At 31.7% G+C, this 15,669-nt stretch overlaps 1 protein-coding gene across 1 annotated transcript in view; it reads right to left on the reverse strand.

Annotated features, from left to right (window-relative positions):
• Nucleotides 1-372: 372 nt before the first annotated feature.
• Nucleotides 373-15,669, reverse strand: part of LOC106469727 (actin-binding LIM protein 3-like) — a gene marked incomplete at its 5' end in the record, with an annotated part of 67,038 nt that continues 51,741 nt past the window's right edge. Inside the window, 5 exons of the mRNA XM_013930238.2 lie at nt 373-5,630; nt 8,798-8,869; nt 9,483-9,620; nt 10,598-10,632; nt 14,045-14,114. Of these exons, the coding sequence (XP_013785692.1) occupies nt 5,517-5,630; nt 8,798-8,869; nt 9,483-9,620; nt 10,598-10,632; nt 14,045-14,114 (429 nt within the window). The remainder of the gene's footprint in view (nt 5,631-8,797; nt 8,870-9,482; nt 9,621-10,597; nt 10,633-14,044; nt 14,115-15,669) is intronic.

Consider the following 15,669-nt stretch of genomic DNA (forward strand, 5'->3'; position numbering starts at 1 on the left):
CATTGTTCTTCCCTTTTTTTTCAGTTTGTTTGTATTTTTATCAAACGTAATAATAAAACATGTTCATCGTGGTAACGAAATAATAATTTGATATAAGTAAGTTTTTTCTTCTTCCCGATTTGTAAAAAATCCTTACGCGATAGTAAAAAAACAATAATATTATTTTCGAAATCTGCATAACTGATTTATAGAAAATCCGTTATTAAAACCAAAACAACTTTTACGAAGTTTAAATTCGCATGCCTGCGTTATTAATAACTTGGCAAGTTCGTTTACAAACTCGTCCCGTGTAACAGGTGAAATTTAGTAAAATATAAATAAATAAATTTCACGAAGACAAAAAAATGAATTAAACTTTTATTTTACATGCAAACAAACAAATAAACGAACAAATACAAACTTGCTTATGTCGTTTTTTTCTTCAAAAGTGAAATCGAGAAGGTTCACTAGAAGACCAAAAGTATTTCAAAAGCATCAAACAGCAAACAAAAACTTTAATTATTCAATCACACTGCAATCTCTAGTTAGCAAGAACGACTAGTAATTGTAAGTATGACAAATATCGTAAACAATTACAAAACTTCTTATGAAGCTTCTTGTGAAATATCTGTAGGCCTTAAAAGCCAATCTTACCATTAAAAAAAATTAAATACGTCATAAAAATTTTCCTGGCAAAATATGTCAACTATACTTAAAGTTATATTACGCCTATATGCATACAAATTTAACTAGGCCGTTTTTTATTAAATGATCATTAATAACATTCGTAATTGTTAATTTATTCGTATTACAGCTTGTGTAAATATCTTCAGAAAAATTTTATTACTTATTTATTATTAGAAATTTCCAGATATATTATTCATTTTATTTTTTTTACACATTTAACTAATTTGAAGTTCTCTCAATGGACAGAGGTAATTTTTTAAAGAAAGTTTGGTACAAAAGATTTCGTCAGTTCCGCATTTTTTATTCTAAGATTCATCTAGGTATACACATCTGATGCGATGCGAAAAAAACATCTTATACTTTTGATAAGTACCTCTCACACAAAACGGGAAACAACAGACGAGTAACATGGGGGCGCTGTCAGGGCGATAATGGCACGATGCGAAAAAGAACTGAACCCTAATTTTTGCGATTCTTGGCGCAACAACTTGGGGAGGATAGCTTTAATGCACGTGGTCCACATGGTTGAAATAGTATTAGAAAATACAAAAATACCCAGAGCTAAATGACAAAAACATTGAACTAAAGTAAAAGAAATTATATGGAAGTCCATTTCAAAGAAATTGGGTTTGGCTGGTATGTATATTCAGCTTTAGCTACTGCAAAACGCTCTTCCCCTTATGTGTGTCAGCCATTTTAAATGTACGTCAGCAATTTGTCAAGCACCTGGCAGTTTTCCAAGCTGTCGCATCGCAAGTGAATCGCCACTGGTATGATTTGCAATTTTGTTGAGAAAATATCGTATCGCCCTAGGACTTAGGTAAAATCGCGTTAAGTCTGGTGTGTAGAGATCCACTACTACCAAGGTAAAGCTTCCAGCCACACTTACGTTACAAAATGTCTACTCTCTACAAGTTTAACCGTTCAACTAACCGCAGTGAAATAGGACGAAAAAGATGCTTTCTCTCTCTCTCTCTCATATGTGTAGGTAAAAATTCACTTTAAACATTTATTCGAAACTCACAGAAAAATAGCTTACACCAAAGAAGTTTAAGCACTGAAACGTTGCAGCACATCAAGTTTTTTTTTGTTGTTGTTGTTTTTTGGCTCTCAGGACCATCACAGCGAGAGTAGCATCGTGTTTTCCGTAACAATTTCTTGGATAACAAATAAACTACCCTTTATTTCTATGAGTATATGTAGTCAGCTTCTCCATTTTAAGTTGTAAAAATTTGAACAAATATTGGGTCATCGAAGAAAAAAAAGATGGGCATTTTTAATACCAACCACGTTCGTATCGGAACTGGTTAGGTTATTTGTAGATTATAAAGCGGCTCTCAAACCTCAATTTGTGTTTGTGAGATATTCAAATTAAGTGTAAATTAATACAACTGCAAAAAAAAGTAAATTTTCATTTATATACGTAATTAAAATATTAAACCACGATGAAGATCTTACATTTTTGAATCATACTTTTTTTTATGTTCAAAGTATCAGAAATCAAACCTCACCATAACATGTGTTAAGACTACAGCTGAAAGCGGATCGAAAATTATTTCGAAACTGATTTATGTATGAACAGCGACCACATGTAACGTTCTAGCAAAAAAAAAAGAAGAAAAAAAAGTACGTTTTGAGAACCCAGAATGCATTGCGTGTAAAGATTTTATTACAGCGGCGTCTGTTCGAGGTAGAAAAACCACTTGGAGAAAGGGGTACTGTTGTAACTAAAGTTAGCAATATGCATGACATATTTATCTTACAAACCTTTGCTTCGAGATTGAATTTCATAATACACTTACAGTAAGTTTGATTATACGCTTTTCCTTTATCTTCTCTTAATAATATTATAGTTTTATGGGTATTTTTTTAGAAAGATGATAATAAAGTATTAACAACAGTGAAACCCGACACCATGACTATCAATTTTGGGAACAACGTGCGATCTCTATTTTTCTTCCATAAAACGAGTTTAGATTGTTAACTCTGTGAACAGTTACGTTTCACCGAAACGGTTTTCGCTCTTGTTTTAAACTAACCGAATTAGTTGTCGCGTACTCTTGGACACAGGTACACAATATACCAGTAAAACGTTTGACACATGACATAAAACATATACAAGTGGGGACTTGCAATCCCCGATTGTCTTATTCTTTGAATTTATTCGTATCAAGGATAAAGGGTCAGGGTGTTAAAATACAAGCAAGTGTGGTTCAGTAATAAATATTATTCAATTTGTATAAATAATATTGTAAAGCATGCTATACCTGGAATTGAGAAATATCAAAAGAAAAGAAAAGAACTTCTTAGATGAGACTGATGTGAACAAAATGTTTTCATCATGCCAACAACAACGTTTTTTTATTCAACAAAATAAAGGTAAATCAAAACGAACGATATAGTCATATAAATTTGCACCGTGTTAAAACCTCAATAACATGGCACATACGGTGTAGCAGACCTGATTTACGCTATTCCCATGCTGGGATCGAACCTGAATTTTTAGCATTACAGACCCTCAAGCTTACCATTCATCCACCAGGGAGCATTAAAATAGAAGAGAAGCGGCAGTTATAAGTAGCACCAAATTATGGGTCATGAGCAGGGGCGTCGAGAGCCAGCCCAGACTCCGGGGTCAGTAATATCATCGGGCCCCCTTTCATTCTGTTTATTAAGTTTCGCTGATTTTTCATAAAATAAATTTAGGTGACACATTTCTTCACGAATACATGAAAAAGCAGTAGCAATTTGAGCTCAATAATCAGTATGCATTTCTAGTGAGCTTTGGAATATCCCACTGCCAGGCCCCTCAACAGGCCTTGGGTCCCAAGGCAGCTGCCCCCCACTCCCTCTCATCAGCCCTGATCATGATCAGATAAAAAATGTGGTGCCACTTCAAAAAAAATAAAATCAACTATGGTTTTAAATGTTTAATTAACTACTTAAATAAATAAGGTTGTGTTTCCAATAAATTATATATGCACACCCACACATATATACTTTTTATTCCCGTTTACTGAAATTGTGCGACAAAATGGAAGTATTATTAAGCCAGCTGTATGGGAATGATGTTCTAAATTTGACACTGTATAATTCAACATTGTTAAAGTTGTCTTATACCTGAGTTGAAACCTTTTTTTTGATGCACCTGGTGGCAAGTACTCTTATTATATGCTCCACAAAATCTTATATATACGTAATGAATTTTTTAAAATATCGTACAAAATATATTTTTCAAATTTATCATTACCTAATCATGGATATATGCACTATCTAAAATATAATGTTAATAAATAAAACTTGATAAATGATTACTTAAATTGTATCAGCTTTTTGGAAGTACATTATTCAATATTTCTGTTGTGAATCACCCACATAATGAAATTTAAGTTGTACTGTAAAGAACACACCCCTTCAAAATAAAGCTGCTACATCAGCAGTAAGCCACATGATACAAGACAGAAATTCCCTACCAAAAAATATATATATATATATTTTACCAATAAAGCTTCATTATTATTATATATATATAACAATAATAATGAAGCTTTATTGGTAAAATTTCTTATCTTCAATTAACATGACTGAAAAAAGACGATTTAAGTAAATAAATTCATCCATTAATTACTTGTGGTAACTTAGTACAACTTATATGTTTCAAATGAAAAAGTTTCTGCACAAACAGTAGTGACACCAAATGGGCTATAACATTGACTCACGATGAATTTTTTACTTAAGACTAAAACACACATGTTCAAAAAAGTGAATATATTTTGTAATTATCTAATTTTGTATCATTCCACAAGAAAATGAGTTTTATCATAATACAATAAATAAAATAAGGAGAGATAAAAAGAACGTATAGGACACAATATAACAAAATAGGCTTATTTAAGTAAAAAGTTAAAGGACCATCAGAGCAAGCTGTGAGATAGATGTCATAAAAACTGACTGAATAAATGACTCTTAAGTTCATTATATGTGAGGAAGACAGGTTTTAAATGTCCTTCATGAATTCATTACAATATTTGCAGAAACACTGCTTTATGACAACTATTGTTATTCATTTAACACATTTTATATTCCACTACATGAAACAGTTAAGACTTTTATCTTTAAGACAGTAGTACATAATATGTCTGCCAATAAAAATAAATACTCATATAATGACAAAAGCATCTTAATGGCTTAAATATACAGTTCAATCTATTATTTTACCAACAATTAAAGTAATGCCAGTAGAGATTTGGAACACTTTAATCACAAAGAAAAAAAAAAAATTTCATTAATAGAATATATCCCAGAATAAATATCTTATTCTAATAAAAGTGTTGTAGGTTATAATACTTAACAAATAATAATAATTCCTGGGTAGAAAAATGTATAATCTATTTCCAGTACAATTAAGAATTTCACATTAAGTTTTTTTCCTCAAAGTACTTATTGGTTAACATGAAAAATTCTTAAATAACAAATACTTCAAATATCTGTGTAAAATGTATAGTACATAATGAAGAAGTAAATAAGGAAACTTTTAGTTTTAAAACAAATTAGCTAGTAACACTTAGGAACATCCAGGTACTACATACTAAACAACAATAGGCCTAAACTACAATGTTTTTATAAAAAGAACAAAAGGCCTGCCTTCAGTTAAAAGCCTCTTCTCAATAACTATCTTCGCCCTAGAGCAGAAAACGACTTCTATTTTTCACTTGTTTGACAGCATGAAACTACAACAGAACAAATCTACGATGACTGGTAATCAAGAGTTTGATTAATCATATCCTGGCTTCACCTTTTTTTTTTTTGATAGCTCTAAGAGAGAATCTGCTAATCATAAGCCTTGATCCCTAATACAGTTTGACTCGCCGCTTTAACTCATTCCTCCGCCACTCTGGCAAGCGGTAGAATTGAAGACGAGCCATGTGGAAGATATGCTGAAACTCTTCATTGGATAGATGACGCTGTAAATTATACAGATATTGAAACATTATCAATGTCCTGTATCATTATTATTTATTGACCACTGAAACACAAAAAAGGAGATCAACAGCATGAGTTAAAAGCAAGAGGTATTAGATGAGCAAAGTCAAAATGCTCATGTACAAAAGAAGTCACTTAAATAAAACAAAATAATAAAGTGCAATCAAGCAGATAAAAAAGGTTATTGAATTACAAAAATGTATGCTAACAGATGATTCCAGAGGTGTCGGAACCAGGGGCGCTGTAGCATCCCCACTTTTATGTATTTTGCTTATATAGCAACTGTAAGTTATTTTATTATATTATTTTTCTGGGGGGCATGCTCCCAGACCCCCCTAGATTGAGCTGCCTTTGGCAGCACGGGAGTTGCATTCACCAGTTCCTAATACTTTCAATCTTTCATTGTAAAATCTGCATGTCTAGCCAAGCACCCTACTTTGCAACTCCTTCCTACACCACTTGATGAATAGCACAGAGATAAAGGGAATGAATCTCTTTTACATAATCACAAAAATAATCATCAGCCATATATTATATAATCTTACTTAGCCAATTAGTTATACTAGTTCATTGGTTTGAAAACTGAGCTTGTGTTTTAAGAAAGTAATAGATACAAAAACTACTATATGTACAACAAACATCAGTAAATGAATGTCATTGTTACTTGTGAACTTCAGCCAATCATTAGTTATGTTGAACTTCTCAAAGAATTAAAACACTTTTGTTAGGTCAATCATTATGTGGACTAGACTTTGCATTATTTGGTTAACAAATAATCCCAAACAACCCACCCAGCAATATAAACTGTTACAACACTAGTGGTAGAAGTGGGATTATTTTGATCTAAGTAAGATAAAATACAGATATACTTTACTTGAAGACAACCATATATGCTCAAAGTGAGATCAAAAATTAGCTGGAAATTATGAAACAGTAAAAAGATAAGCAAAAAAAGGAAAGAGTGAAAATTAAAAGAAGATGAAAAAGAAAGAGACAGGCAAATAAGAGAAGAATTAAATGAATAGAACATAAGATAAGATGTACAGACAAAATTAAATTTCATCGAATACAAGATTGAGGAAGTCATAGGAAATGTGCAGAAGGATTATAACAAAATTAAGAAATAGAGAAGGATTGGTAGCCACTTTATTTTATAGATTTGGAGTGTCACATCAGATGTAAGTTTCTAAAGCAAACTTTGGGAGCAGAGGTAAATAGAAAGATTAGATATTATATGAAGTTATTGAACATTTTGAAAAATGACCCAATTACTTTATTCAGTATTTCCTTGTGAAATGATAGCTTCATGGGCATACAACCAAATCACAGATGCTACAGTGGATAAGAATATGCAATTAAGTGATAGCAGGTAGGTGTACAGTTTACAGGAAGATGTCAAATTTGTTACAGAACTTGAATCAATTAAATGTATGGATAAACACTGGAAGGCAATATTCAGAAACTACAAGATTATCAGATTAAACAGTGTAGAAACATTAACTCTCTTTCTGATGGAAGTCTAGAAGAACTCAAGGGATTTCTTAGACAACTGTTAACTGAGTATTAAATAAATAAACTACAGGACAGAAGGTCTCTCAATTGGAACCTAAGATGACATATTGCCAAGAACTGCAGACCAAAGCCTCCAGAAAATATAAAATGCTCCCAAAGGATGACACAAAAGAGGAAGCTTTCATGAGCATAGAAATCCTAATGTTACATCAGACTGTGATGAATAAACCAAGGAAATGGTATCCTCAGGATGAGAATACACCATCTACACATATTGATATAAGTGGTGCATTATTTAAATAATCCAGTTCATGAGTAAATGGATTCAATAAAGGGAAGCTTTGTAACATGTAAATTGACATTGGTCCTACAGCTATCATTGTTTGGTCTGATCTCATAATGAAAGGTGGGAACTACCTATAGAGATGAAAACATTTCCTTGTTCGGGGAGTCAAATATTTGGGACACTTGACCTCTTATGATTCACTATGGTTACCAAATACCACTTAATCTTGGCTTGACAGGTTGCATCAGTTAGCACATGATACACATTTTAATGCTTATTCAGAGGGAAAGGTGTTATATAAAATAACATAAAAAATGTAAGTGACGTATCTTTGTAGGCCTAGGAAATTACCTCTATCATGCTGAATAATTATCTTTTGGGACAATTAATGGTATACAATATATTTGATAAATAATATACCCAATTATACATTTTTCATTATTACCTTAGAATTTGTATTTAGGACTGACCGAAATCTCCTACACTGACCAAAACTCATGAGATATTATTAAGTTTACAGCCAAAAATATTATTATTATTAGCTAGGGTAACCAACTAATGAAAAAATGCATTATAATCTTGATTATTATAAACGTACAAAAATGTATATTTAATTAATTCTACTGCTGGCCAGCTTGATTTCTAGTTTTGCTCTAAATAAATAGCTCACTCTGATTGAAAGTTATTGTTATTCAGAGTTTTAAAAGACCTTTTTTTTTATATTTATTATTTCACATAACTTTGATACCCCATATTGTATAACCTATGTAGAATTAACAGGTAATTTTTTAACCCACTCATTCAAAATAAGAGTATAAGGTTTCAATTTTACTTAAGATCTTAAGCATCAGATCAGATATTTACACATTTAGAAAAATATTACAGTGCATCTTATAATTAAGTTGCTTCTACAGGTCAACTTTCTATCTCAATATGAAAATCTTTGTACTCTATCTTCAATCCAGTTCTCCTGTCTGACTACCTGTATCAATGAGGTTTATGCTCACTAACCAATGAAGCATCAGGTCTACAGTACACTAAATCTTTTCATTAAAAACTCCATTTTTTTAAGCATAAATGAAAAGAGTACTGACTGTTTTGTGCAATTTGAAATCACTTTTGTGAAAACACTTTGTGTTACGTATTAACGTATAGTATCAATATTTTATAATGTCCACATGCTTCGAGTCTTAAAAACTTAATTTTACAAATTTGTACTTCCAAGGATCAATGAGGGTTGTTTGTAATTATCACACAAAGATCCTGTTCACAGATGGTTACTTAGTAATGACAGATATCCTGGAAGAAATTAAAAACAAGAATGATCATATACAGACATACTTGACTTACCTCTAAGTGGCATCGATCTACATCAGGAGGGAGACGATAGTTGGATATGATTAACAAATGATAAGGATAAAGCTGCAAAGAAAAACATTCATAAGCAAATCTAATCTCCACTAAAACCACATTATTCAATACAGTACTTAATAAGTTATTATGTTTTCTGAGGTGTCACATTATTTTCCAAGTTTAAATACTAATATTTAGTACATTTCTCTATTCCTTTGATGTAAGCTATTTCAAAGCATTCCTCAAACCTAATATAACTCTTTAAGTGTATTCCTCATCTCTTATAACAAAACTACTAAAAGCATTTATAAAACATAATATAACTCTAACTGCATTCCTCAATTTTAGTAATATATGTTACTTAAATGTCTTTCTCAAATCAAGTGACACATAATGTGTATTCCTCAATTCTAAGTCTCACATAATACTCTGTACATTTACTGGTTGTACACATTCAAGCAATGTATTTTAAATACCATTATGCAACAGGTATAAACTCATGAAATTCTAACCTCATAGTTTTGTTTAGAAATGTGTAATATATCTGAAAGTAAACCTTCATTACATGAAAAATTTATAAAAAAACATTTGAGTGTTAAATAATCTGGATATTATTCATATGCTTTATTAGGTCATTACTGAAAACATTTAAACCATTAATTACAATTATAAATTTTTATACCCTAGGTGGCTCATTAGACAGGTGAAGATTTACGTTCGGCATTGAACATCGCATGTGAGGACTGTATGAAGGATGTCGAAATCCAGCAAAACCATCAGAATAGGGAGTAGAGCAAAATCCCCCACTGGTACTGTGATTCTGTGAGAAAAGACAATCTTTATTACCTTTGCAGGAATTTCGATTATAAACCATTCAACCTTGAACTCAAAGCCAAATCTAATGGGGGGGGGGGATGTTCAGGAAAATGAGCTTCACTTCACCCTGCTTGTCATATAGTATGACCAGATTAGCTAATAATTTAAACTACTCTTGATGGGGTAAAAGCATAAATTGTTGTTATATTGTTCTCGCTCCTTAATAATAATTTTCAAAAATGGTGGAGGGGGGGGGGGAGTCAGCAAACAAAAACAAAAAAACGTTTTTATATTGTCTCAGCTCCTTAAAAATAATTAAAAAGGGGGAGGGGGAGTCAGCATGAAAAAAGATGGTTGTTATATTGTCTTAGCTCCTTAATAATAATTTCAAAAAAATGGGGGGGGGGGGTTCAACAAGCAAGGAAAATGGTTGTTATGTTGTCTTACTTCCTTAATGATAATAATACTATTTTTTTTTTAAAATGGGGGTTCAGCAAGCAAGGAAAATGGTTGTTGTATTGTCTTAGCTCCTTGATAATGATAATAATTTTAAAAAAGGGGGTCAGCAAGCAAAAATTACTTCAAAACCACTGGACCGCACCATTAGGCATGACATGATGAGAAAAAGAAAAAACAATAATAATATAACTTGTTCATAAACACAAGTTTCATATTTACAATAAAAAATTTTGTAACAATCGTCTAGGTTAAATGCATACTTAACAATGATATATTAGAGAAAAAGGTAAAGGATTTTTTCCCCCAACTGTTATAAGACTTTTGAACACACCGTGATTGTCAACTTATAATATTTGATTGAACAGTCACACTTATCAAAGTGGAAGTATTATATAAAGAAGTATAGTTCCTCCTACTGATATGTTTATTAAAATAAAATATATTCCACAAATTCTAAAAATCTTATACACATCTTTGGTTTAAGTTTATTACTAGTTTTTAATTGATCTAAAATTTGCTTACCAAAAATGGCCTATCTTGTTCTGAGACTGTTGATACTGCAAAAAACAACATTAATTTCCAATATGTTAGTAAAACTTTCTGGACTTTTGTTTGTGTGTGTGTGTCAAAAAAGTACTGCATCTTATGATATAATTTATGTTAATAGAGTGGGTGCAAACTCATTGAAGTACCTCATTAAACAACTTATGAACATATAAATTACTCTCAATTGCACAGCACATAATCCACATGATAGCAAAATGACATCTTAATATATTTTCCATCATGCATCAAGTGAACAATTGTTCTTTTAAAGCTTCTATATACAACCGATTACCAAGAAACAATTCATTGGGAACATACAATAAATTACAAAACTACAAAATGACATCTTAATATATTTTCCATCATGCATCAAGTGAACAATTGTTCTTTTAAAGCTTCTATATACAACCAATTACCAAGAAACAATTCATTGGGAACATACAATAAATTACTAAAACTACAAAATTAATCCTTTGAAACTTTTGATAGAAATTGCTTTGAAGTTTTTTAACCCAGCTTAACTTAGTAGTAAAGATAATTTAATGCAATTAAGATTCCAAATTGCTAAAGATATTTTTCACCTTTTCTTGTAATGTTTCTTCAGTAAACCATGTGGAACAAATAATAAAATATTATGAAACTGTGTCTTGTCTATGAATTATTAAAAATTTTGTTGTTAAAGTTATTCTTTAATATCTACTATTCTGACAAAATAGTGAAACTAGGTAACTTTTTTAGTACTCATTTAGTACCTTTTAAGCATCAAATAAACTTTAAAGTACCACTTGGAAGTAAGATTTTAATATATCACTTGGGTAATTCTGAGATTACCTAGAGCTCACACAGAATCAAAATAAAAAAATATTTAAACCAATTTTCCAAACCTCAAATAAACTAAGGATCCATATCATCAGGCCTAATTCTAGAAGAACTTCCATTAAATAAAAAACAGTGGTTGCCACAATACTTATGCTTCAAAGAAATGTGTCATATAAAGAAAAGATTCATTTCTGCAGAATTTACTGAAATACAGTTTGTCCATACATGTTTCTTACATCTGATGCAATATTTACTAAGGATATTATAAGAGACACTTAAGATAATAAAATATTAGAATAAAAAAAAGGGTAAAGTTATCAAATCCTAGTAGCTCAGATAATAAATCAAAAGTGTTGATATTATCTAATGGCTGACATCATAGGAACCTAACAACTGGTTAAATTTCACACACTATTATGGTTTTAGTGGTATCATTAAAGACAGACAGTAAAAAAGAATAAAGTATGATCATGTCTGTCCTATCTTTGAAACTATGCAAAGCATGCATCAGTTTAACCAGAGTTCTCCACTCTCTCATCTTCCTTCCACATGACATATTGCACCTGTGTTGGGAGAACTACATAAGCTCTGCTTTCTCACCAAAGTCCAAATTTCTTACTTGCAGTCATGATGGAAAAAAAAACCTCATATCTCCTAGTTGTGGTGAGGTGAATGGGAACGTAATTCAGAGATGAATACCTGTTTTAATGCTAAAAATTCAAATCAGGTAGACTTACCTCTGAAATACTAAAAGACAATGCTCATACTGAGATGGAGAAGGAAACCAGAGAAAGTGATAAGGACAAATGGTTCACCAAAAGTTGTGCACTTAGGCAGAAAGAGAACAACCTGGACCACAACAAGGAAAGAGTGATCAAGCACAGCTTGAGTAGAATCCAGAGTAGATTTCAATGAACTGAATTCATAGAAGAATTAAGTGGAGCAAATGAGCCTCATAAAATATTTGACCAAAATGAGGAAACTCAAAAGGAAAGGCATTCCTTTCAGCAGGGTACCTCATCATCCTAGATACCCATTAAATAATATATACATATATTCAAGGAGGAGGGTGTGAGCAGGCAGTATAGTAGAAGATTCTCAGAGGGGGATGTCAAATGGGTGTTCAATCAAATGTGTAAGAGACTGAGTGGATGGAAAAGTCACAATAAGTCAAAAGATCCATGTAGAAATGAAAGTCAATGTAGAGTAAATTGAGAAGATCAGTAAACACTTTGACTACTCAACGGAAGACATGGTGCCAAAGGAAATGGCAGTGAACTGATAGAAAATGACAAGATAGCAAATAAATATGGACATAAAGATAAGCATCCTGTATTATCTACCTTCATCATCCAAGGCTCAATGAAGAAACTTTTGTAACTTTATATTTGTTCTTTCAAGATGAGATGTATCCAGGTAAAGATTGAATTGAGTAAGGTCTACAACGTCCCAACTTATTCACAAGTACAAAAAGACAGGAATAAAAACCTGGAAAATTAAGTGTAATAGATGATTTTTTTAAGACTATTTGAAATTGCTTGATCCATAATTTGTATGCAACTGCATTGTATGGAAAAGACATTACAACAAGACTGAAGTAGAATGCTAAATCCTAAGATCCCAAAGTCAGATGAACAAATGACTTATAGATGATGATCCCTCCCCCAATAGTCTGAATGGAACAAAAGAGTCACTGAGGGATTGAGAAGACTTACCTTGCTAACTTCTACACTTGACCACTCAGTAGGGTTGAAAGAAATGAATAGCTGATGTCAACCAAAACGTAGGTGAGGAAGGAAAAAGGATAAACATTACTAACTGATTATCTTGAAGAAGGATGACAACTAAAAATAAGACCTGATGCTAAGCCCTAATCAGTTCTTGCTGGTGCTAAATGGGAAATTAGTTACAGTGAAATTGCTACAAAGATAAAATGACACAGAAATGAAACTCTTTCATGGTCATTTAAAATGTCAGGTTGAGAGATGAGTACCTTGGAGCACAATATAGTGTACTAAGGTGTCAAAGGAACATAAGAACTATGTAATAATAGAAACTACATCAGCAAAAGTTGTAGAAAAGGAAAACTGTGCTCAAGAAGAAAGTTTCAAATAAGAAAAAACAGTGTGCGCAGCAGAAAAACTGTCAATGGTTAAAAACAGAATGCCACATGGAAAAACCCCTCCTCCAATTAACTAATTACAAAGTTCAAGAATTTGAGAAGTAAGGTGAGAAGTGGAAGATGACCCTACTAAAAGGTCACCCACATTACGATATGAAGAATGTGAAGGCCATTAATATTTTGTTAATTTCTAAAAGCATCTGCAATGATCGAAATATCAGAAGAAAGTGCAAGATACAAAGATTCTAGAACTGAATCATCCAACATGACACTAGCACCCTCGGGCATAACATATACTGATTCAAGATTTAAAACAAATGATACCTGAAAAAGAAAGAGAGATACACTAGACTAGCTGAAGCTTCTTCAGAATTACAGCTAGTTGTCAAAGCATCATCATCATCATTAGCTGTTTTTCCTTTTGAAACTTTCAATAAGATTTGCTTTAATAACTTCTGGTTTTTGAAATAAAAAATACTTACTATCTGACTTTCCACTGCTAAATTCAGAACTCTGGGTTTTTGACAGTTTTCCTAAAGCTAGGTCCCCTGGCTGAGAAAAACAAAAGGAAGAGTTTAAACTATTCAATTTCTGTATATCCAATAAAGAATCTTCAATATTACAATTAAAATTTTACCATTTAATATTTGTACAAGATAAGCTGTAAAAATCAAAAGATTGTTTTATTATCATACTATGAAAGCTTTCAAAAGTTTCCACTTGTAAAGTCAAATTTTAATAACTTTGCCATTTTAATACTAAGAATTATATTCTGTATGTCAGGACAATAATTGTTGATGAGAAGGCCTAGTTTACATGTATAAAGGTTAGAACAGAAGATAATTCTAATTATTAAGTATGTATCAAACTGGTATTTTTTTAAGTAAATTAATTCCACAATCTGGAAACAGAAGAGCAAAAAAAACTATTATTCCAAATACTAAGTAAAACGATTAGCACAAGCTTCTGCACTGTTTATCTTAATAACACACCAGTTTTCACTTCATACATCATGCAAAATAAACAAATTCATCAAAATATGATAAAGTCTTATTTCATAAAAGTACAAAAATTCGTTTTATGACAATTCTTATTCCTACAACAACTCTACAACAACAATTTTCTTAACAAATAAATACTCTTAAGATAAAAAGGTAAAAATTCTATAACACAAGTGCTTTTTAAAGGTGGACCTTTCTTCTTAAGGGGCAAACAGGGAATGGTGGTGTAACCGAATGAGTTATATATATAAAGGGAGTTGGGTGACGTCATGAAGGCCACTTGAGCTTCCAGGAAATGTATATTTTTCAATGTACCGTTGTTAAGATTGTCTCATTTCTTGTGCAACACAGCTGGAAACGAAAGCATTAAGTAAAAAGGTGTTAGAGATGTTTTGCTTTACGATTAGTCAAGGAAAATTATACCTAAATGTTGTTAAACTAATATAAAGGTGACACATGGAGATTGACTGAAAAAGCAGATCAATTTCTAAAGATGGACATAGAAAATGAACAGTTAGTATTAGATAGATAAGGGGTAAACACTGAGAATTCACACTACATGAAAAATAAAAATAAATAAAAATAATTTTTCTGACAGAGAACAAAATCAATGATCGAAGATCACCGATTCCAGGATCTAGATTTATTCCACTAGTTTGAACAGTGTTTAAATTAGCTAAACAATAAGCTTCTTTTATCTCTCTATCTGCTTTACTTTTAAAGTCAGTTTCAATGCAGAGTAACATCATTAACAGAATGACAGGTTGGTTGAAGTGTCGAGACTTAACGACTTATGATTACTGAAACGTTCTCTAAGAGTCGTTTGGGTATGTCCTACATACTAGTTATTGAAATGTTCTCTAAGAGTCGTTTGGGTATGTCCTACATACTGGTTATTGAAACATTCTCTAAGAGTCGTTTGGGTATGTCCTACATACTGGTTATTAAAATGTTCTCTAAGAGTTGTTTGGGTATGTCCTACATACTGGTTATTGAAACGTTCTCTAAGAGTCATTTGGATATGTCCTACATACTGGTTATTGAAACGTTCTCTAAGAGTCATTTGGATATGTCCTACATACTGGTTATTCAAACGTTCTCTAAGA

Source organism: Limulus polyphemus, unplaced genomic scaffold, assembly GCF_000517525.1.
Source record: "Limulus polyphemus unplaced genomic scaffold, Limulus_polyphemus-2.1.2 Scaffold3633, whole genome shotgun sequence".
Classification (NCBI taxonomy): Eukaryota; Metazoa; Arthropoda; class Merostomata; order Xiphosura; family Limulidae; genus Limulus; species Limulus polyphemus.